The sequence below is a fragment of the Mastigoproctus giganteus genome, chromosome 7 (assembly GCF_048544385.1).
Source record: "Mastigoproctus giganteus isolate SK-2022 chromosome 7, ASM4854438v1, whole genome shotgun sequence".
Lineage (NCBI taxonomy): Eukaryota > Metazoa > Arthropoda > Arachnida > Uropygi > Thelyphonidae > Mastigoproctus > Mastigoproctus giganteus.
This window is the reverse complement of record NC_143581.1, coordinates 216,796,364-216,821,856: the sequence shown is the minus strand read 5'-3', so window position 1 is coordinate 216,821,856 and position 25,493 is coordinate 216,796,364. Positions and strand designations below refer to the sequence as shown.

Below are 25,493 nucleotides of genomic sequence, written 5' to 3'. Positions count from 1 at the left end.
AACTCACCTCTGGCATTCCCCTCCCTGAATAACTCCACATGTGTGAATGTAGATGCAAAATACTCATTTAGTTTGTTAGCCACCTGAGCAGGATCATCAACAGTTAGACCATCAATATCCAGTGGACCAATCTGATTCATCCCTTTTCTTCTAGAGTTTACACAGGTAAAGAACTCTGTTGTTTTTCTTTGCATCCTTTGCCAAAGATTTCTCATAATCTGCCTTTGCCTGCCTAATCTCCTTTGTGACTTGGTTATAGACCAGCTTATATCTATCATAGGCTTCCATGTCAACCATTAATTTATATGTATCCCATGCATTTTTCTTCTCTGTGTTATTAGTTCATCTGACATCCATTTAGGCTTAAACCTTGAACAATATTTCTTAGCTGGTATGTAAAGCCTAGTAGCTTCCCAGATAAATTCTTTGAATGCCTCCCATTTTGAATTTGCTGTTGGTAACATCATCGGTTGGTCTCACCATATAGAATTTAAATACTGTCTCAGACCACCGTTGTCACCTTTATGAAAGCAAAAACCCTTCCCTTTACCCCTGAAGGTAGTTACCTCTTTGAGTAAATCCCACTTCAGCACACTGTGATCACTGCCACCTAGTGGTGCCTTTATCTGCAGATTCTTAATGCATGAAGGATCACTACTGATAATCAGATCAAGAGTATTACTCCATGTAGTTGCCTACCGAACGTGCTGATGTAGAAAACAATCATCGAATAAATCCACAAAAGCCATCCTAGTGTGTGAGTGACCAACCCTCAAATTCCAGTCAATATCCAGGAAATTAAAATCCCCCATTATAAGACTTGTTGATTAATTCCAGACCACAGAGGCTCTGCAAGGTTATTGGGGGAGGGGGGGAGTTTATCACAGCTTGGCCAGCTTTAATTGAGAGAGCAAATTTATTTAATAGAGATGGCGCTCATTTCAACACAGGAGGTGCAAGAGACTTTGCTAATGTCAGAGAGGAGGAACTTGGTCTCTGCATCAAGGCTTCACTTGCACACTCCTCAAGAACATTTGTGAGAGACCTCAAAGCAATACATGAATGGGAAAAGAAATGTTAACCAACAAAACCTGCTTAAGCAGTTGTAATGGATGAATAAGGGCAATAAAAAGTAAAAAATTTTACTTATTATAAATTTATTTAATAAAAATTTAAAACTTTTATTAAATAAATTTATAAAATTTTATATGGTATGCCAGGAGTGTTCCTAACAATTGAGTGAATATGATCTGTTGGTTACCATAGAGCTAACTAAGACTTGGTGTCATCCGAAAATTGGTGATGAGGATTTACTTTCGTGATTATAATGCATTAATAAGACAGAATTGAAAGTGATGGTTGGATCAGAATCTGATCCAACCATCCAACCCACTGGATGTTATTTGTTATTTGTTATTTGGTTTTTAGGAGCATTAGCAACTAAGGCCATATTGCTCCGGGATATGCAGTGGTTATTCCTTGACCTTTCCGCATCCTCCGTATTTGGTGGTGACGGGCTCGAACCCCGGTCTAATCAAGAAGCGTGTGCTACCCACTGGATGTAAAATCAGTATGGTGCAAGTTACTAATAATAAAGTAAAGTTGAGGGTTGGGGTAGGCTACAAGCCTAATGATTTTGGAAAATATAAAAATCTGTTTAGGCAACTTGAATGGGCAAGCAAGGGTAAATTAATAATTATGAGTGACTTTACCTTATCCCTTACCAACTGGAATTTGTGATAAAACATTGCAACTAGTGGGGGCACCTCTGTAGCCAGGTGGGAAGGAGCAGCAGTGCATAGCACACGCTTCTTAATTATACCGGGGTTCGAGCTCGTGACCACCAAATATGGAGGATGCGGAAATGTCAGGGAATGACCATCGCATATCCCCGGAGCAATATGGCCTTAGTTGCTAATGCTCCTAAAAAAAAAAATAACTAACAAACAAGCAACTAGTGGGATCAGTTATTTGTTTTTTTTTTTTTTTTTTTAATCTATCTTTACTTATTTTCTTCTTTTGTGCAGACCTGCCTAAGGGAAATCCTTTGAAGTGAACAAAAGCAACTAACTGGTAAGTTAAATTTTAACTTACTTTATAAAGTTATTCCTATAACTTCCCTACCATATGTCATAGGTTAAGTTTTACTTATTTTATGTTACCTTACCAATATGCTACTTTATAAGATAATTCAGAAACAGTGTATACTTACATAGGCAAAGATTATCTGATGTAGGATAATAGCCAGAATCACAAGAAGAAACACACACACCATCTTGAAGATAGAACCCATCCACACACATGTCACATATGCCTGTGGATTTGCATAATGCACAAGTGCTGTTACACACTGAAAATGAAATCAATATAATTATGTGAAATACATTACACTTAATTAAATCCATTCAAAAATTTTAAAAATTCTAAAAGGTATAAGAACTGAGTTTACAATTCGGAACTAAAAGGTATAAGAACTAAGTTTACAATTCAGAACATATAACTTTCAGAACTTTTTAATTTTTTGAATGGATTTAATTACACGGTTATTAAACTTCTTTTAATTAGAATGTACAATTCAAAGAACTAGAATTTTAATTAGAAGAGTATGAATTAGCTACAAGCTTTAAAATGTAAAGAATGGAAATAGCTGGTGATAATGGCGAGCTAGTATGTAACACTTATAAAAATTATAGTATATAACACTTGGAAAATATTAAAAAGCAGTCTGAAAAGGACATTACAATGTTGACCATTGGAAACAATTATTAAAAAAAAAACATATACAACATGGAGATTTCGATACAAGTTTAGTTCATTTATTACACTAAAGTTTTAGAATGGTAACGTTTCAGGATTTTTAAAGAATCCAGAAATGTCACTGGGAAACAACTTTAGTATGTATTATTTGTAGTAAGTTTACCACTAAAGGTGGAATAAACTTGTATAAAATTCCTCACATAGTATAAAGTGTTTTTCTTTCATAATTGTTTCTGATTAAAAAGGTCTTGATAGCCACATAATGATAGCACTGTCAGAATTCTACCCTACACAGTCTTCTTTCAACAACCATAAACAATTAAAGATGTACATTTACTTTTTCATTACAAAGGAATTAGAAGGATATTTGTGTGTTCATAACTGATAAGTTTACATCTTCAGAACATATAAGGAAAAAAGTGGAGTCATATTACAGTATATTTCAAAATGGTGACCAAGCAAAAAAGGACTGCTGCATTATAATTTTTATTTATTATTTATTATTTTTTTTTTTCAATTAGTTCTGAAGATGAATTTAATAAAATTTCTTCTGATGAAATGAGTTTTTCTGGGGTGGATTCTGACAATTCAATAACAGAGGAAGCCATGAATTTTTAGTAGCCAGTAGCCAATTTCAAGTTGGCAAATGAGATGCTAGACTGGAAATACAATGTAGGGTAAAAGAACAAACTGTGTTTGATTTTTTTCTTTTCCCGCAACTCAAATATGTTCCAAAAACTTCCCCATTTCATTTTAAATACTAGAGAAAACTGTTGTCTCAAAAAAAATTAAAATTATGGGATGATAAATAAAGTGGATAGAATTCTTTAGAGCAGACTACGTAAAGAGGTATATTCACCAAAAATAGAAAACTAGAAAAACAAAACATAATGCACATGCTTGTAGTCCTTCAGATGACAAATGAAAAAATTTTAAAAATAAAAACAAACTGTCACCTCAGTCATTAAAATCAGGAACATGAGAATTACACAAACTACATTTTATCAAGGACCTACCTTTTAGTATGCAAAGGACAGTTTAAAATTAATATCTAACTAATACAATAAACTGAAGGGAAAAAAATGAAAGAAGCTAAAAATACATACCTAAAAGACATAACCCAATTATTAGAAATGATGGTATTGGAGACATACACAGACTTACAAGTAGTTTCTTAACTAATAAAGCACCATAGCAGAACTGTTATTATCTCATGTCTCTGCTGGTATTATATGGTACTTTAGTTGTCACATCCTCATTATATTATCACTGCAAATTAAACTTTTAATTTGAATTCATTTCATTGATTTTGTTTATTTATTTATTAAAAGGTGGCCTTAAACTCCATAAGTTTTAGGTCACCTTTTAATTTGCACCTATTGCTAATCTCATTATTAACCCTCAAGTGGACATGCAAAAAAACAGACACATGGTGCAATTTATACACCATTAATATTTTCTGGAATAAAGGCAAGAAATGGTTTGTATACTTTAAATACCACTATTTTAACATTATAAGGGATGTAATTAGAAATAATATATACAAGGTGTTTGTAAAGTTTGTGGCCTGTGTATGAAAGGGGTAGTAGAACAGCATTAAAATTTCTGTACTTAATGTATAACACTTAAAATACTAACCCACCAAGTTTCATGCAATTTCAATGATTTCTCTTTTTCTTAATTACAGATCCTGAGGGAAAAAAAGTTATGTGAATGAAGAAAAATGGAAAAATCAGCTCCTGTGCAATAATTTGGAAAAAGGGATTAATGCTAAAGGCAATTCATGAGGATATGATTCCAACATCGGAGGAGGAGGAGGATGTCCCTTCCTATTTCATGGTTAAGAAGTGGGTAACAGAATTAAAATGAGATTTTAATTTGATGGCCAACAGTTTGGTACACTGCCAGTGTCTCAGGCATCTCATCTGAACATGTGTATCACATGATAACAGGTTTTTGCTCTACAAAAGGTGTCAGCATGAGTCCCAAAGTTATTAACAGCAGATCAAAACACAAGAGTTGTCAAGTCAAGTGAAGATTTGCATCATTTATAAAGTAGATCCAGCAAATTTCCTTGCAAGGTTTGTGATGAAAGAAAGGCTGAAAGTGATGGGTCCATCACTTTCAGCCAGAGACAAGGAGCAGTCCAAACAGTGGAAACACAGCTCTTCTCCCCACCAAAGAAAGCCAAGTCAATTCCTTCTTCTGGCAAGGTGATGGCATCAGTTTTTTGAGACACTGACAGAGTGATGCCAGTAGATTGCCTTTGGAAAGGCCAGACAGTCACAGGGGCATATTATGTAAACTTTCTGAAGTGTTTGCATGAAAAAATCAAAGAGAAATGCTGAGAAAAACTCAGCAAAGCAGTGTTGTTCCACCAGGAAGAGGTGCCTGTTCACAAGTCTGTCACTGCCGTGGCTGCCCAACCTAAGTGTGGCTTTGAAATCTTGGACCATCTCTACATTCAGACTTCCACCTATTTCCTAATTCAAAAAAATACCTGGCTGGCATCCATTTTCTCACCAATAGAGACATCACTGCTGCAGTGAATGCATTCCTGGAGGCTCAAGAGAAAATGTACTTTGCAGCTGGAATCAATGCATTGCAGCATCAATGGCAAAAGTGTATTGGCTCCAAAGGGAACTACACCGATGAGCCAAAACATTATGACCACCTATCTAATATGTTATTGGTCCTCCACATGCAGCCAAAATAGTTTGTACCCGGTGAGGCATGAATGCTACAAGATTTCTAAATGTGGCTGTAGTATCTGGTACTAACACGTAACCAGCAGATCCTTTAACTCCTGTAAGTCCGTGGTTGAAATGCCGCAGATCGGAATTGCTGTTCCAACACAATCCACAGATGCTCGATGGGATTGATGTCTGGAGAATTTGGAGGCCGGGACAATACCTGGAAGTCCTCCTCATATTCTGCAATCCAGTCTCGAACAATCCAGGCAGTGTGGCATGGTGCATTATCCTGCTGAAAGACAGGCACCACCAGAGGGGAAGGCCGTTGCCATGAAAGGATGTACCTGGTCAGCAATGATGTTTAGGTAGGTGGTAGACGTCAGAGTGCCCAAAACATGGATGACTGGACAGGGTATCCCAGCAGAACATCGCCCAAAGCACGACACTGCCACCACCGGCTTGTTTTTGTCCCACGGTGCATCCAGGAGCCATCACTTCCCCAGGTAAACGATGCACACATACCCAGCCATCCACATGGTGCAACAGGAAACGTGATTCATTGAACCAGACAACCTTCTTCCAATCACTCAAGGTCCAGTTTTGATGCTCGCGTGCCCATTTTAGGCACTATCGTCGGTGAACTGTGGTTAGCATGGGCACTCAGAGTGGCCTGCGGCTACACAGCCCCATTTTCAGCAGTGTTCAATGTACTGCGTGTTGTGACACGTTACTCCCATCACCAGCATTCCAATTACCGATGAGTTACACTGCAGTCGCCCTTCTGTTGTCATATACCATCCAGGAGAGCCTTCGCTCACCTCGAGCATCGATGAGCCGTGGTCGCCCAACACCAGCCATCGTCAACCATGGCTGACCGTGGCCGGTGTTGGTAGCCGTGCCATTTCAGATATGCTCTGACCCAGTCGTCTGGCCCTTACAATTTGGCCTTTGTCAAACTCACTTAAGTCCGCTGCCTTTCCCATCTGAAGAACAAGAGTAACACTGATTAATGGAGCTCAGTATCAGGTGTTTTTCATACCGTGTCTACCCACGCATGCACCATAGTTTACCTGCAGTTGCTTTGACTTGCATTACGACTCACTGGTCATGATTTGGCTCATCGGTGTATGTTGAAAAGTAATGTTACCAAATTCTTCAAATAAATCCTTCATACTCAAGCCATAAACTTTTCAAATGCCCCTTGTATTTTTTTTTAATTTCAAAAATACAATATGACAAAGAAAGCTGTTGTTACTAATACAAAAGTGAATCAACATTGCCTTTTCGTAAAAGAAAAAGGGAATAGATATGAATAATTCTCTCATAGTACAAAATGCCCTAACCATCTTTACAACGATTGGATTACAATCTTTAGGCTCATGTTTTGTGCTTCTTTCATAACTTTCTCATGCTGGGTATATTTATGGTAAAATATATGCTTGCTTTTTTTTTTGTTCATATAACGAACAAGAGAAATGCTTGTAGTTTAAATGGCAATGGCAAAAGGTAGCTTTTCGATTTTTTTTTTCTCATTCATTGCAAGTACGCACATTTAAAATTATACTGATGATGTAGTCGACTACCACTGATGTATATAAACTAATAGAAGTGAATATTATTAATAATTATACTATAATCAACAACTTAATTTTTCCTTCAGTAAATTTAAAAATAATCTCCATATTTAGAGTTATATTAAAATAATTATATAAAAATTATTTAAATATTAAACATCTTTATTAAAGCATATATAATTCCATTACAATAATTAAAACAATTATTTATGTTTTAATTTTACCAACCTTTACATTTTCCTTCAGAAATAAAAAACCTATCCCCGCAAGAATCCACACAAGCTCCATTCTTCTCTAGTTGTCCATCCAAAAAACAGGAAGAACACTGATTTAACCTTGGACCCCAACATGTAGCACAAGACTGATGACACTCTATAAAAATTACATGAGTAATAAAAACAATATAAAAGTAATAATAATAAACTTATAATAATTGATTAATTATTACATAATTCGACTTTTTGTTGAGAAATTAAATAAGAAATAAAAAAATTAGACTTACAATCATAATTATAAATTAACTACTATTAGTACTAACTGCTCCAAAATGAAAAACTTTCAAAACATTTCAAAAGGATATGTTCATTACTTTCTCTTATATTCCTAATTACTTCACATCCAAAGTAAGGTCAATAATAATATTCTAGAGTGACTTCATGAAGAAAATTTTTCAACAAATTCTATGACATTAATAAACAAAAAATAAAGATACACGGTGACAACTTTATTTTTATCAGTTTATCATGTAAAAGCAATTTTATGCTCAGCTTCCTAAGGATATAACAAAAACAGGGATCTACTGGGATATTACCTTTGGAATCAGGTCGCAAAGAATTCCAGACAGTCAAGCTCAGTCCATTAACACTCAACTCTCCATCATCCTATGCAGACTGCTATGTATTCAAAACAGGCAAGCCAGAGCCAATTGTCGTAACTCAGCTTTCTCTCATACCCACAATGCACTGTCCAAACGCTGAGAAACAGTAATTGCTGTTAGTATACCCACAATTGCACTGTCCAAACGCTGAGAAACAGTAATTGCTGTTAGTATTCATATCTTATAGATGTTAAATACTTGTAAAATAATAAGAGGAGTATACCTCAATATAGTACGTAGAACACATCTGTATGATACCCTCCAGAAATTAAAACGGAAAAAACGAAAAAAACGACAACTTACCAGTACATTAGAGTAAAATATAAATAATTAAATAATTAAAAAACAAATTTAACACAATTCAAATCAATTTAAAACAATTAAAAATCAAATTAACACAATTAAAAGAATCTAACAAAAATATTCAAAACGATTTTCCTTCCTGAAGCTGTCAACGCTTTTCGACCGTATGTCGTGATCACAGGAATGAAAATTACCGAATCGGTTTAAACCCGAAACTTAAATAGTGATTATTTGTCTTCGCGCATGAGCGTAAAGGTCCACGCATCGGAGATCAAATATGGCCGCCGAACATTAACAGAATTCTCGTGTAATTTAATTTCTATGGTTTCTGCAATTAATAGTTGCGTATTATTTGAACATTAAGTAATTTGGCCTCGTTAAATAAAAAAGTATGTTTTTCGTTAATGGCATGAAAGGCTAATTCTGACACTGCTGAACGAGAAGCACAAACTGAGGCTTGTGATTCGTGTTGATTTACACGAATATTAAGAGAAAATCGCATCGAACCTTGGTAAGACGAGTCGCAATCACCGCAAGAAATGTTGTATCATCATCATCATCATCAGCCATTTTCAATCCACTGCAGGATGAAGGCCTCTCCAGCAACTTTCCAGTTCCTTCTGTTTTGAGCACTGGCCATCCATTTACTACTCAAAAACTCATGAATTTCATCTATCCATCTCCACCTTTGTCTTCCAGGTTTTCTTCTAGCTCCTCTTGGGTACCATTCTGTTATTTTCTTAGTCCATCTGTCATCACGTCTTCGAGCTATATGTCCTGCCCAAGACCATTTTAGTTCTTTAGTTTTGATAAGAATGTCCTTTACTTGAGTTTGCTGCCTAATCCATGTTTCTCTTCTTATCTAACAGTCTGATTCCCAATATAATTCGTTCCATTCTTCGCTGTGTAGTTCTTAGCTTCTCTTCCATTCTTTTGGTGAGTGCCCAAGTTTCACTTCCATAAGTCATGGTGGGGAGTATACATTGATTCATTATTTTACGTTTCAGACAAACTGGGATATTGCTCTTCAGTATGTGACTATATTTCCTGAATGCTATCCATCCAAAATTTATTCTTCTCTTGACTTCCAGCCATTTATCATTATTACAGCTAATAACTTGTCCCAGATAAGTATATGACTCCACCTTTTCAATTACTGCTCCTTCAATCATTATTTCCCTTTCCGTGGCGTACTTGTTCATCATTACTTTTGTTTTAGCCATATTCATCTTTAGTCCAAAATCCTTACTAACTGTGCATAACTGATTAAGATTTTCCTCTAATTCTTTGGGATCGTGGCTTATGACCACAATTTCATCTGAAAATCGTAAATGGTTTAGGTACTCTCCGTTCACATTGACTCCTTTCTGCGACCAGTCTAATCTTCTGAAAGCTTCCTCAAGGGCAGCAGTAAACAGCTTCGGAGATATTGTGTCTCCTTGTCGAACTCCTTTCTCAATTTTAAATTTCCTACTGTCTTTGTCTAGTCTAATAAAGGATGTAGCACTCTCATATATTTTCTTCCAAATCATAATATATGGAGTATCTATGCCTTGTCTTTCCAGTGCCCGTAACATTGCCTTATGCTGTATGGAGTCAAATGTCTTTTCATAATCCACAAATGCCAGGCATAATGGTGTTTTATATTCATTTGCTTTCTCCATTAGCTGTGATATTACGTGAAGTTGATCCATAGTTGAGAATCCTGTCCTAAAGCCAGCTTGCTCTTTCGGTTGATTCTCATCAAGTTTTCTTTCTAATCTGTTAGTAATGACCCTTGTGAACAACTTGTAGATATGGGATAACAAGCTAATTGGTCTATAATTTCCAATTTCTGATTTACCTCCTTTCTTATGCAGCAAAACTATGATTGCATTATTCCACTGCTTAGGCATCACACCTTTTCTAATGCACTTTGTGAAGAGCCTTGCCAGTTTTTGTGTTATGTCTCTTCCTCCCAATTTTAACAACTCTACAGTAACTTCATCTTCCCCCGGGGCTTTCCGATTCTTCATTTTCTTCAATGCATGTTCTACCTCATCAGGAAGAATATCGGGTATGTTGTATGTGTTGCTACTTTGCAATCCCTCGCTCATTATCATTCCCTCGCTCCTTGTATAATTCTCTATAGTAGTCTTCTGCTATTTGAATTATGCCTTCTCTGCTGTTTATAAGTACACCATCGCTATTCTTCAGTTTCAGTATCATTTGTCTTTCTGTATTACTGCTCATGGCTGCTGATTTAAATCCTCTGTTTTCCCTTAATGCTTGTTCTACTTTTCTTTTGTTAAATCTTCTTATGTCCTCTCTGAGTCTCTTTCTAATGGCTTTGCATAACTCAGTATACTCAATTTTCTCCCTGTCAGTGTTTTTCTTGCTCTTCATTTGTCGTCTTTGGTTCATCATGACAAGTGTTTCTTGACTAATTTTTTCTTCTTTGGATTTCTGTTTCCCTATAGGTTTCTTGGGCTTTATCACTTTCAGAAAGTTGTAATATTCCTCGTCGATATCTTGGTCCTGAGCAGTCTGCAGAAGCTCAAACTTGTTCTTAAGTTCCAGTACATACTGCTTTTTCTCCTCCTCTGTTATTTCAAAGACCTTTGTATTATTTACTCGAGTCAGTTTTTTCCTTTCCTTTCCTACATCTATATCAAGTGTACATCTTACCATTCTGTGATCACTTCCAACATTTACCTTATTCGGGACGGTAACATCATTCACAATATATCTTCTGTTAGTGAGGATGAAGTCGATTTCATTAGTTGTTAATCCATTTGGACTCTTCCATGTCCACTTTCTGTTCACCCTTTTCTTGAAAAAAGTGTTCATTACTGACAGTCCTTGAGATTCTGCAAATTCCACAAGTCTTTCACCTCTTTTATTTCTTTCACCAATTCCAAAATTTCCTACAGTTCCTTTTTCTGCGCTGTTTTGCCTTTTTCCAACCTTAGCATTGAAGTCTCCCATAATAATAGTGTAGTGGGTTTTCTGCTCATCTAGAAGACTCTCAATTTCAGTGTACATTTCTTCAACCTCTTCATCATCATGGCTCGATGTTGGTGCATAAATCATTATAATTTTTAGCTTGTACCTCTTAGAAATCTTGAATATTAGTCTTGACACCCTTGGTGATGTACTTTTGAATTCCACTTTTGAATTTGAAATGTTGTATACCAGATCATTAATTTGTGTTGCGAACGCAGAAAGAACCAAGCGATTGTTCAGTATAGTGTGTAGCTTCCATACTGGCCTGGCTACAATTTTAAATTCGGTATCTTTAAAGAATCTATTAAGCTGTTTGTGCCACTGTTCAACATATGGGACAGAAATAAAGTATTTTTTGATATTACTATTGTTGGTTGGTGTAGTATTTTGTATCCTATCCTTAGCCTGTACCCTTATTTGGTTTATTGTGGCAATGGAATAACCCCTGTTTAAGAACCTGCTAGTTAATATTTGTATTTCTGAGTCCAAAGCAGATTCCGTTGTTGAATATTTATAGGCATTTAGAAATTGATTAAAGATAAACTGATTAAAGATTACAAATATTATTATCAACGTAGAACGTATTGAGTATTACATCTCTGATTCATACTATCTAATTCATTTTTTAAACTCTTATTGACTATTTCATTCACTTCCTGTCTCTTCAGTAGTAAACAATCGATACACACAATTATGGGAGATTTTTTGAATGGCTTGGTGCAAAATTACATTAAATCTACACTAAGGTACTCGGCCCAAAGTTACCATATTTCTTTTCTAAAATATTGCCTTCAAAACAACATTGTTCTGAAGTTTGCCAGGGTTAATTTAAATCAAAAAATTTCAGGCATAAAACAACTTACACTGGCGACATCGCGTAATATTGTTAAGCTTGCCTTAAAATCTCGATATTCAAATAAACAAAAATACCTTTCTCAGGTTAGGAAGCTTCGCGATAAATTAAAAAATTATCTACATCCGAACGATTGGTCTGTATTGAAGACCTCCATAGATTTGCGATGGGAAGCACAGGCCTCAGAAATAAAAAACAGACACGTTAATAAGTTGCAAACATTATCGGATAGGTCAAGACACGTTCATGCGAATTCTAACACATTGTCGCGGGCTTGTGACCAAGTTCATACAAGTTGGATGAAAACCACCCCCCACAGACACACAACGTACTACCAGAATATGTCAGCTAGTTCACGAACATCCCCCCCTCACCCAGTATTCAACGAACCGACATATCAACAGGTTACAAATCTTTCCTCATGTACGCTATCGCAGGACCAGATTTTGCTTTTATCCAAAGGACTAAATTATAATTTACCACCTCGAAAACTACCTAAAAAACAATGCGTAATTGATATTGAATTTGTACTTCGTAATGTTCCACAAAAAGATGTATTTATTCAACAAGTTCACCAAGTAGTGAATAACATAAAAGAAACACGACTTCCTAAATTGAATACACATAACAGTTCAGCTTTACGAGAACTTCGGAGAAATAAGGACATTATTATTATACAGAGGGCAGATAAAGGAGATACAGTGGTAATACTAGATAAACCTGATTATATTAATAAGTTAGATTCAGTTGTTTCAGATACCTCCACTTATCTTGAAGTAGACCCGGCACTGTTTACCAATTTGGTCAATCAATACAATAAAACGTTAACCACGTATCGAAAAAATGACTACATTACTATGGTCCAGTTAAAGGAATTGAAGGCCAGAACATACAATATTCCTGCACTTTTCAGTCAGGTAAAATTACACAAGACTGGATTTCCTATTCGACCTATTGTTTCCTACAGGAACTCGGCATTTTCATCCTTAGCCACACATGTATATAACATTATAAAACCCTTTAGACAGGTAATACAATTTGGGATTAAGAACTACGATACATTATTTAATAATCTTAAAGACTGTAGACTCGGCGACAATGACAATTTATTCTCACTAGACGTTACCTCGTTATATACGAATGTAAACGTTGAATACACATTAGATATTATTTGGGATATGTTAAATAAAAACTCGACACCGATTAATTATACGAAGCTACCTATTAAGGAAATTTTTCACTTAATTAAACTGTAGTTGAGGCCAACTACATCACCTTTCGAGACAAGGTGAACAAACAAATTTTTGGATTACCAATGGGTTTGAGCCTGAGCAGCTTAATGTCAGAGATCTATCTCTCAACAATTGAGCATATACATTTGACACCTTTTCAACCCCGTATCACATACTATGGGAGGTATTTAGACGATGTTCTAGTTATTACTGATAGTAGTACTATCCAAGACATTTTACAATCGTTTAATAATATTCATTCTAGACTCAAATTTACATTGGAAAGGGAGGATACGGATACAAAGTCATTAAACTTTGTAAATTTCACGCTTACCCGGGACTCGAATAAAATACATTTAGCATCTATTGAAAACCTACAAACACCGGTATGCTTCTACATTATAATAGCTATCAACCTTTCACCTACAAAAGATCGATTATCTTTAATCAATTTCTAAATGCCTATAAATATTCAATGACGGAATCTGCTTTGGATTCAGAAATACAAATATTAACTAGCAGGTTCTTAAATAGGGGTTATTCCATTGCCACAATAAACTGAATTAGGGTACAGGCTAAGGATAGGATATAAAATACTACACTGAACAACAACAGTAATATCAAAAAATATTTTATTTCTGTCCCATATGTTGAACAGTGGCACAAACAGCTTAATAGATTCTTTAAAGATACCAAATTTAAAATTGTAGCCAGGCCAATACAGAAGTTACACACTATACTGAACAATCGCTCAGTTCTTTCTGCATTCGCAACACAAATTAATGATCTGGCATACAACATTTCTTGCGGTGACTGCGACTCATCTTACCAAGGTTCGATGCGATTTTCTCTTAATATTCGTGTAAATCAACATGAAGCCTCATTTCATGCTTCTCGTTCAGCAGCATCAGAATTAGCCTTTCATGCCATTAACGAAAAACATACTTTTCTATTTAACAAGGCCAAAATACTTAATGTTCAATGTAATTATACACGACTATTAATTGCAGAAACCGCAGAAATTAAATTACACGAGAATTCTGTTAATGTTCGGCGGCCATATTTGATCTCCGATGCGTGGACCTTTATGCGCATGCGCGAAGAGAAATAATCACTATTTAAGTTTCAGGTTTAACCCGATTCGGTAATTTTCATTCCAGTGATTATGACATACGGTCAAAAAGCATTGTCAGCTTCAGGAAGGAAAATCGTTTTGAATATTTTCATTAGATTCTTTTAATTGCGTTAATTTGATTTTTAATTGTTTTAAATTGATTTGAATTGTATTAAATTTGTTTTTTAATTATTTAATTATTTATATTTTACTCTAATGTACCGGTAAGTTGTCGATTTTTTCTTTTTCTGTTTTAATTTCTGGAGGGTATCATACAGAAGTGTTCTATGTACTATATTGAGGTATACTCCTCTTATTATTTTACAAATATTATTATCAACGTAGAACGTATTGAGTACTACATCTCTGATTCATACTATCTAAGATGTTAAATACAGACCAATCACAATCTTCCTCCTTCTACATTTGTTGTTGTTACCATGAAGTCACACTGTAGTTAAATATGTCCCATGGAATTTTTCCTAGACTATAACCCCCAAAATCTGCTGTTGAAGGTTGCAACAGATCAGCTGCAATGAATAGTAATCCCCAACAATTTCTTTCTTATTTTAATTACTATATTTCCATTTCCATATTCTACTGATTTATTCAGCCTATATTTCTAAAGGTGACTTTGCCATTCAATAAATTAATTTTATTTCTAAATTTATGCATTGTAGTGGTCTAACTTTTATACTTCTTACATAATTTTTTTTTTTCATTATTAGCAGACTTTGTTATTTTAATAATATCTGCCTGGTGTATTTTTTACTATTGTGCACCCCTCTAGAAGTATCTGTACTGAGGTATGACAGTTTTCTTGTTTTTTACTTTTAAACTTTGTCAATGAAAAAATTTATGTACATGTGTAACAAATATCATCCTAGTTGTTAATATTTTCCAATTTAAGTACTAGCTGAGAGGAATATCACCCACTGACTCTGCCCTTTTTGTTAGTACTACAGTCATGATCACTGTCCTTCCATACTATGTGGAAAAAGGTGTAAGTTCAAATCTCACCCATATGAGAGGAACCATTGGGGAATTTATTTTTTCATTCCATGACTAGTTTAGCCAGTCTTGGGCAATAGTTGCAGGGATAGAAAGGATTTCTTTTTCCATAAACTAGAATTTTTCATTCAGCAAAACAGATAAATCATCCAAAACATGCAACTTACAGGGTCCATTTACCTAGAATTTCAGGAAAACAAATTTCCACTAGAATTTCTGCAAAACAAATTTCCACTACTATTAGAGGATGTTCCTATGGCTACAAAGATTGGTATGTACTTTCAGCATGATGGAGCTCTTGCACATTATACCCATCTGCTGATACAATATCTAAATCGAACTTTCCCTGAACAATGGATCAGCAGCGGTGGTCCGATTCATTGGCCACCAAGGTCTTCAGACCTCCCTCCATTAGATTTTTGTTTGCGGGGATGGATGAAAAGCACAGTATACAAACAAAAGGTGAATACATGAGATAAATTGCTCGCTCGCATTTTGGATACTGTTGGCCTCATAGAGGAACACCAAGACCTCAGAAGAACAACACATAATATTACCACAAGAGTTGCAAAGTGCATTTATTGTGAACTGTAAAAAATTTGTCAATTATTTGCGTTTTGTATCATTCAAAAAGTCAATAAATACAAACAATAAGCCATTTATCGTTCTTTAATACCTCTCATAATGGCTTTGTGCGCACCAGTTTCACACAGTTGTATCTCCGTATCCATTGAGAATTGAACGCATGTTTATATATGAACTTTTTTACTCAGAATAATAGATACTATAATCTCCCAAAATATTTACTAATCCTCCTGAATTACCCTGTACATTACATAAATGCAAGCCTATGTTTAAATAATATTTAAGTATGCATTTAAATTTCAATAAAATGAAATATCATATCCTGCAATATATAAAAAAAACTTTGAATTAATTAAATTAAACAGATCACTGTACTCACCATGGCACTGATTCTCGTGAAGATAATAACCCAAACCACACTCTTCAACACAATAACCATCTCTGAAAATGTTATTAGAATGGCAGCTGACACATTGTGACTCCAAATTCCCAAAACACTCTTTACAGGTATGGTGACATGCTAAATACATGAAATATTTTTTTTCACATGGATACTAAAATTCTGCAATATTTCAGGTGTTGTAAAAAAAAAATTGAATTATGTAAAAAAAAAAAAATACTATTCAGAAAATAATTTAGTAGTCTTAAGTTTTATTTCTGAGCAATATGATGTATTACATAATAAAACAATTTTCAGCAGGAATCATAATAACACTGCAGAAATTTTAAACAGGAAAATAAACAATTCAACTATTCTAAGAATATACTTACACAAACATCTGCTTCCTCCTAGATAACTGCCCACAGTACAGCTATCAACACAGCGTCCATCATTTGTAAGTAATTTTCCATTGCTGCATTTAGTACAATTATGGGGTTTTCCTTTCAGACACCTCTGACATTGCTTATCACATTCCACTAAACCAAAAAAAAAGAAAAAACAATCATTAAAATGATTTCTTTTGCAAATTACACAAAAATATCAAACTCATTAAAATTTCACCAAAACTATACACAAAACGGTTTTAGAAGACATCAATTTATTTCAAAGGTATTGTTGCTTCATAAGAGAAGATTTGAGAGCTTTTAATGTCTGTTCTTTCCTTAATATTCAAGAAAAAAGTGTTAACATAAAAAGGGGGCTCACATCTGGTGAGTATGGGCTTGGCACACCCAGGGTCCTGAGCTGGATATCATCATCCTTCTCTTTCTTGGTGATTCCCTTCTACTTTTGACTCTCTCTCTCTCTCTCTCTCTCTCTCTCTCTCTCTCAGGGCAACTTGGGAATTTTTTTTTTTTCCTGGTGCAGCATAAGCCTCAGGCTTCCTTGCACAATATGGCTATTAATAATAATAATAATAATAAATAATAATAATATAATCTGCATTAATACTTTAAGACATAAGATTATTCCAGTGAATTTCTTTATTCTCAATAATAATTTTATTGTACAGTTCTAATATTTCCTATTACCATCAGGTGCTACCAGCACAACTGCCATACAGCTTCAGTTCACACTTCTGTAACTGAACAACTGTTGCTTTTATACTGTGTATAAAAGCTGCAAACTGACATTATTGGCATAAGTTATTATTATACATAAAAGTAAGGTTAATTGGTAAGAGTTAGAGTAGCTATAAATGACCACTGCTTTTCATGGACTAATGTTATAAGTAGTATCCCACAGGGTTCAGTACTAGGTGCCACACTGGTTTCTCTATCTCTTACCACTTAGGCAGCAGTAATTCCAGAACAATGATATTAGTGCTGCCCAAATGCAGTACCTTGCATTTATCAACGTTAAACCATTTTTAAACTTGTCCACCTAGAAAAACTAGGTAGACGAACTGGAAAATGGCAATTGAGTTTAACAATGATAAATGCAAGGTACTGCATTTGGACAGCAGTAATCCCAGAATAACATACCATTTAGGTGGTGCCAAACACCAGGTAAATGACAATGAAAAAGACCCAGGGTAACTGTATAATCGAACAAGAAAGCCTCCGAGCAGCACAGATAAGCTAACAGGACAGCTCATAGAGTTCTGTCAATAATACATAGGAATTTTGCCAACAGGGACAAAGAGGTGATCATTCTGTTGTTTAATACAATGGTTAGGCCACATTTTGAATATTGCATACAAGTTTGAAAACCTTATTTTAGGAAGGATGTAGATGTGTTGTAAAGTATACAGAGACCAGCAAAAAGATTAGTTTGGGTAAAAAGGGTATTCTACCAAAGAAAGATTGAGGTTCTGTAAATTGCAGCAACTGAAAGCTAGACATCTTTGTAATGACCTAATTGAAGTATTGAAGGCTTTAAATGGGTCAAGTAAAGAGTAAACAAAATTCTGATGACATCATTATGCTTTCTCAGACAACAAACACAAAAGGATATAAAATTAAAACTGAAAAAGGATAGCTGCAGAATAGATGTGTGGTTGCCTTCAGCCAAAAGTAACTTTATTGTTGAAAAAACTTCCATCTCATGTTGTACTAGTAGATAGTTTAAACTGAAAGGAATGAACAAATTGTTAGAAAGGGATAAGTACTGTATAAGATTGCTTCCTTGCATCACTTTGTCAATACTAATGCAATGTTATTTTCACATTTTGCCTTAGCTCTTAAGTATATTATCAACTTAATCACTCTCCTGAAAACATGAAACATGTTAATATTTTTGTTTCCACAAGGGGAAAAAAATCAATATTTAAATTCCTAAATAATCTATTATACAAAGGTAGTCTATAAAATCAGTGAACTGTATCTGTTATTCAGAGTTGTAGGTATCCTTATTTTCTTGGAATTAGTTTCTTTTGCAAAATAATCCCTTTGACAATCTATAGAGTGTTTATGGCAGACCAATAAATGTTTCATAATTGCGCTGTATATCATTTTCTGAGGGCATTTTTCATATAGAAGCTAAGGACTTTAAGTTCCATACTGTGTGTGAATTTGCCCACATTAATGTCTTTAAGTTTTTAAAAAAAAAAAAGCTCAAACTCTCAGGGAGCAAAGTCTGAGCTACAGGTCAGCTGTTCCAGAATTGAGATGTTCTCAATAAAAATTCTTAATAAATAATAACATGTTAAAACATTTATTTTATTTTTATTAATCTTTAGAATTAAATGTTTTTAATGTTTACAGCTAGATTACTGAGTAATCCTGAATAGGTCTCATTAATTTCTTATGCATTCAGCAATATTAAAGTATATAAAGTAAGGTATTGTTATATAATATTACTACAGTACAAAATATGGTTTATAGTATTTATTATTATAATTTATTAATTATAGTAATAAATAGCTTTTATATGAATAAAAGCTATTTATTACTATTTAAAAAGAATAAAATAAATATTATGACTTCAATGAGTCATGTATACATAAAAATGGTAAAATATCTCATTCAGTCTCACAGCAACACTTTTTCGCATTATTTCAAATAACCAATGTAAGTTGTGTAGTGAAAAATGCTAAACTAGAGTTGTAATTAACCATTAAAGAAAATTATTAATCCTATTTACAAAAATATATCCTTAACTATTATTACTAGAATTAATAATGATGTGTGGCATTGTAATTAATGAATTACAATACCATAATTAAATAACAATAACACAATATACAACTGCTTTATAAAAGTCAATATCTAATGTAGTTCATTACAAATTTCAGGGATTTTTTATTTTATTAGAATGATGAAATATCCTAATATAAACATATTACTTTTTATTGCATTAATTACCTTTCTCACAAATGGGGCAGCAGTGATTGTGTAAATGGACAGCAACAAAGCCATCTGGACAGGGTGTGCATTCCTGATAAAAACACATCACTTTTCCATCTATACAACTGCAAAGTGTGCATTTATTTTTTTTCCATGACTGACCACTCTGAAAATAATATCAAAATTAAACTGAAATTTGACACTAATTTATAAACACAATATTATTTTGCTGCATTGAAAACTAAAACAACTTTTATCATATAGTGTTAAATTCATATATTATAATTCTTTACTTAAATCTTAAGGTTAGGAAATACACACAATATTTTTAGTTATACGAGGTGCTACCCAAATGTTCCCAAAATTTGATTGTTACAAGGGAACTACATCCAGTACGGACTTGTGGTGCTAGGTAACAGCAACATGTATCCTTTGATGCATCCTTTGTGAATCACTGTGCCATATGGCATCAGGCTGGACAGAGTCGCTGAATATTTATGTGCAGTTCTTTGGATATGTGTTTTGCATAGTTTGTGATTGTTGCAATGGCTGATGTAGTAGTAGTAGTAGTAGTGGCATGTGATGCAAGAAAGCATGTGTATGAGCTTATGCAGCATCAGCCAAAAAAAAAAAAAATCACATCATTCCCACCAAATGCCTGTCCAGTTCCTCCTTAAATTTATTCAACCTATCAACTTCCACAACGACAGATGGAAGTTTGTTCCAGCAATTAACCACCCGCTGGCTAAAGGCAAATTTCTGCACATCTATTCTACATCTGTCTTTTCTTAATTTGAATTTATGCCCTCTTAGGTTCGTAATCTGAACAAGTGGAAGGATCCCATCAGAATTCAGCGTGCTCAACCCATTCAAGGCCTTATATACCTCAATCAGATCACCGCGCAGGTGCCTAGTCTCCAGCCACTGCAATTTGCAGAACTTAAGCCTCTCTTGGTAAGAGGATCCCTTCATTCCCCTCACCAATCTTGTTGCCCTTCTCTGTACATGCTCAAGTAAATCTACATCCTTCCTAAAATGAGTCCTCCAGACCTGTACGCAGTACTCAAGGCGTGGCCTGACCATTGCCAGGCATGGCCTGACAATGGTCAGACCACAGAGGGATAATCACCTCCTTTTCCCTGCTAGCAAACTTCCTATATATCATTGACAAAACCCCATGACCTGCCCTGGCAGCCTGTCTGCATTGGTCAGAAAACTTCATATCTGCCTGCACAATTACTCCCAGGTCTTTTTCATTTTCTACCACCTTAAGTGTAGTACCACACAGTTGGTACGTTTCTCTGGGGTTACTTCTACCCATATGCAGTACTTTGCATGTGAGAGAGCAATGTACTCATCAAGTTTTGTTTCCTTTTCAACGATACAGCAGCAGAAACCCATAAGAAGTTGAAACAATCTTTTGGTGACAGCGCTTTAGGCCAGATTTAACCACTTACTAATGGTTTAACCATTTTAAACGGTTGAATGTCAGTTGATGACGATGATCGCTTTGGGAGTCAGTTCATTATCAAGCACCACCCAGGAAAATGTCACAAAAGCTCAGGCAGTGATCCATGAAGACTGCAGGTGGACTATCCATGACATTTTTGGCACTGTAGGACTATCATACAGAAAGTCAGTGGATTTTGTCAGGTGAGTTGAATATGAGAAGGATTGCAGCCAAGTTCGTGCCATTGTTACTGAGTGAAGACCAAAAGCAGCATGCATGGAAGTTAGCAGAGACCTTCAAGAACGGGCTAGGAGTGATCAAAACTTCCTTTCTATGATCATCACTGGTGATGAGAGTTAGGTATATGGGTATGACCCAGAAACCAAGCAATAATCATCTCAGTGGAAGAACCCATCTTAGCCTCCACGAAAGAAAGCCTGACAAGAGCAAGGAGCAATGTGAAGTCCATGCTGATTTGTTTTTTGGACATTGATGGGATTATCCATAAGGAATTAATCTCTCCTGGCCAGACTGTCAACGCAAAGTTCTACTGAGATGTAATGAGGCTGGTTGGTTGGTTGTTGGGTTTTATTGGCGCATTAGCAACTAAGGCTATAATGCACCTGTAATGAGGCAGTTAAGGGAAGCTGTCAGGAGGAGACATCCAGAGAAGTTGCGCACAAAGAACTGGGTCCATCATGACAACACGCCGGCCCACACATCTCTCACTGTGGCACAGTTTTTGGCATCCAATAACATGACAATCATCCCCACCCCCTTTTTTTGCCAGACTTAGCCCCTTGAGATTTCTTCCTCTTCCCAAGAATGAAAATCAAACTGAAGGGTCAAAGATTTGGCAGCATAGAGGATATCCAAACTGAATCGCAGGCGGTGCTGAACACTATGACGAAGGACTTTCAGGATGCATTCAAATAATTGGGAGAAGTGCTGGAATCAGTGTTTACACCACTCAAGGGGACTACTTCAAAGGTGACAGTGGTGAATAAGACAAAGGGCGAGTCTAATTAATTTTGTAAATACACTTTGGGAACTTTTGGGTAACCCCTTGTACATCTACGGGAGATTTAATGATGATGTCATTCTGAACATTTTCAGAAAAGCTTATTAATTTAATTTTGGTTTATCTGATTCAAATTTAAAAGGCAACCAAATCAAATTTTACTAAATTTAATAACATTATTCTGAAAACACAGAAGTAAATCAGTAAAACTTTCATTTCAATGTGAGAAGAAATTTATGTACTTTCACCATATTAGAAGGAATTTATGTACTTTCAACATATTAGAAGGAATTTATATACTTTAGCCATATTAGAAGGAATTTAGGTACAGCAAGACCTCCCAATCACTGAAATTATATTCCTGGAGATGCCTGCAAAACAGATGGGAGTAAGGTATGGTCTCATAAATGTTTTTCATGAATGAGAAAAGGATAAGCAAAATCATGCTTGACAGGGCTTCAGTGTATGTTAAGAGTTGTTATATAATAATAATACTGTAATACTGTGTAATAATAATAATAATAATAAAAGGGGTGCAATGGCCCATTGATTAGGACACTGGACCACCAGCCTGATGGACAGGGGCTCAAATTCCACCCTGGTGGAAGCGAACATGGCTCTATTACGCTGGGAGACCGATATAATAATGATAAAATAATAATGATAATAAAAAATAAAAAAATAAATAAAGAACCGCAAAAGTTGCTCCATTGGACTTACCATCCCCAAGGTCAGAGAGACGGATGAGGCAGATAGTACCACCACCTGGTGTCACTCACGAGAACTAAAAACCCACTGGACATAAGCCGAAGCTAAACAAGTCCACCTCCATATATGGATGATGTCGCAGAGAAATATTAATCATACTGCATCAAGTGTGGCACAGGATAAAGTCACTTGCAATCAGACCTTAGGCAGAAGGGTCAGATCAAAAAGTTGAAAACAGTCTCCTGAGTAAGACAGTGGAGCAAGTGGTGTTGTCCCCTATATGGCTACTGCAAGAGAGGTGCAATAGCATCCAGCCCCACCAACTGGAAGTGCTTCCTTCGCAACTGCGCTAGTGACCACCCAGGAAGGAAGAAGAAGCCAACACATGAAGTGGACCATCGAAATGAATATGTACATCACATGAGCATACTATGAAATAACTAGGCTAGAGACCAATATGACAATGTACAAGTTGCGAAACCGATTCCCAGATATTCAGGTCACCAAACAGCGATTAGCGAACCAAAGAAGGACCATCGTCACGAAGAACCTTATAGCCCCTGCCATCTTGGAAAAAAATCAAGCAAGATGTGAGCGATCAACTACAAAGAACAAAGAATATGGAACCAGAGGAAGAACAGCATATTACGGAACCAGAGGAGGAGGAGGAGCAAGAAGAAATACAACCCAGAGTAGCCAAAGTGGAAAGAGATGAAGTCATGATATCCAGAATAGAAGACGAACCCAGCAAAATACATGCCAATCACCTGCCTGCCAATGATGTACAAGATCTAAACCAGCTGCATAACCAAGAAGAAATCAGAACACTCAGAGAGTCAGAAAATAATGGCCAAACAGCTGAAAGAATGCATGAGGAGGAGAAAAGGATGCAAGGAGCAATTAATCACAGATCCCCAGTTATGGAGCAAGCCTACAAGAAACATCGCAACCTATACAAGGCCTACATTGATTACCGCAGGGCCTTTGACTCCAAACCTCATAGCTGGCTAATAGAGACCCTGAAGATCTACAAGGTAAATCCGATAGTGATCTACAAGGTAAATCCGATAGTGATCTACAAGGTAAATCCGATAGTGATCTACAAGGTAAATCCGATAATGATCCGAAGTTTGTCACTATTGGATTGACCTTGTAGATCTTCAGGGTCTCTATTAGCCAGCTATGAGGTACAGAGTCGAAGGCCTTACAGTAATCGATGTAGGCTGTGTATACGTTGTGGTGCTTCTTGAAAGCTTGCTCCATAACTGTGGCATCTATGGTTAATTGCTCCTTGCATCCTTTGCTGCTCCGCTTGCATCCTTTCTACTGTTCGGCCATTATGTTCTGACTCTCTAAGTGGTCTGATATCTTCTTAGTTATGTAGCTGGTCAGGATCTTGTACATCATTTGGAGGAATGTGATTGGCTTGTATTTCGCCGGGTTATTATTATTATTATTCTGTAATACATTATGTAACCAAAAAAGCAGTCAGTACTTCTCCATAAATATTGATTGTCATGCCAGAAGTCCCCCATATATACATATCAACTGAGGCATACCAATATAAATATTGTGGATCTACCCCAGCAGTAGCAGTACCTTAAAAAGCCAGTACGAGTCATGGATTGGAACCTGCAGACTTGAAACTTGGGATGGTGGTTGGATGGGAATATCAGTAACCATTCTGTGTGTGTGTGTGTGTGTGCAATAGTTACTTAACCAATCAAACCGAACAGCCGAACCTCTCCACTGTCACAGATGTTATTCTAAGATGGAAGACTGTAGTGATACGTCAAGAAGAAAAGTCTGGACAGCCATGAAAACTCACAGAACGTGTTCAATGAACAATAAAAAGGGTACTTCATGGCTCATGCATATCATCTGTGGAAAATTGTTATTGTTATTTGGTTTTTAGGAGCATTAGCAACTAAGGCCATATTGCTCTGGGGATATGCGGTGGTCATTCCCTAACCTTTCCGCATCCTCCGTATTTGGTGGTCACGGGCTCGAACCCCGGTCTAATCAAGAAGCATGTGCTACGCGCTGCTGCTCCTGCCCACTTGGCTATGGAGATGCCTCTGTGGAAAACATCATAGAGCAAGTCCAAGAGGCCACAGGAAGCTATATAACCTTGGGCTGAATGGCAGGGCAGCCAGGCACAAGCAAGCCTGATATCATAGTCACCAGTGCAAAATAGTATTAGGATTGGTATCATTCCCAATTTTTATGGAGTCTGGAATAGTAGCAGAAGGTGCAATGGGGGTGATGAATCTCTCTGTACAATGTTTCATTCTGATAGACATGTTTTTGTGTGTGGAAATACCTGCCGAGCACTTCCTGTCAGAGTGTACTGTCTTCAGCAGGAAATTTGGTAGAGGCCATATGATGATATAGAGCTGTTTCAGCTGGTTTGGAATTGTTCTGTTGATGGCAGTGCCCCAAACACTGCAGTTCATGACCCGCTTGGATGTTTTGGATAATTATGCACTACTGTGGCAGTACTACAACACAGTACTACTACTGTGCCATGACAAATAATTTTGACACTGTATACCTGGACTTCATTTGCAGAATTACAGTGACAGACACAATTTGGCTTTA

The 25,493-nt window shown here is 35.9% G+C and overlaps 1 protein-coding gene across 4 annotated transcripts in view; it reads right to left on the bottom strand.

Annotated features, from left to right (window-relative positions):
• LOC150083681 (extracellular matrix organizing protein FRAS1-like) overlaps positions 1-25,493 on the bottom strand; it is an 866,422-nt gene that overhangs the window by 677,343 nt on the left and 163,586 nt on the right. For all 4 annotated transcript variants that reach the window (XR_016547213.1, XM_090378121.1, XM_090378123.1 and 1 more), the window contains exons 12-16: positions 19,732-19,879; positions 16,756-16,902; positions 16,364-16,504; positions 7,253-7,396; positions 2,213-2,350 (exon numbers count right to left, since the gene is read on the bottom strand). Coding sequence is in view for 3 of the 4 variants with exons in the window: in XM_090378121.1 (XP_090234247.1) it covers positions 2,213-2,350; positions 7,253-7,396; positions 16,364-16,504; positions 16,756-16,902; positions 19,732-19,879 (718 nt within the window). In the remaining variant the exon portion in view is untranslated. The remainder of the gene's footprint in view (positions 1-2,212; positions 2,351-7,252; positions 7,397-16,363; positions 16,505-16,755; positions 16,903-19,731; positions 19,880-25,493) is intronic.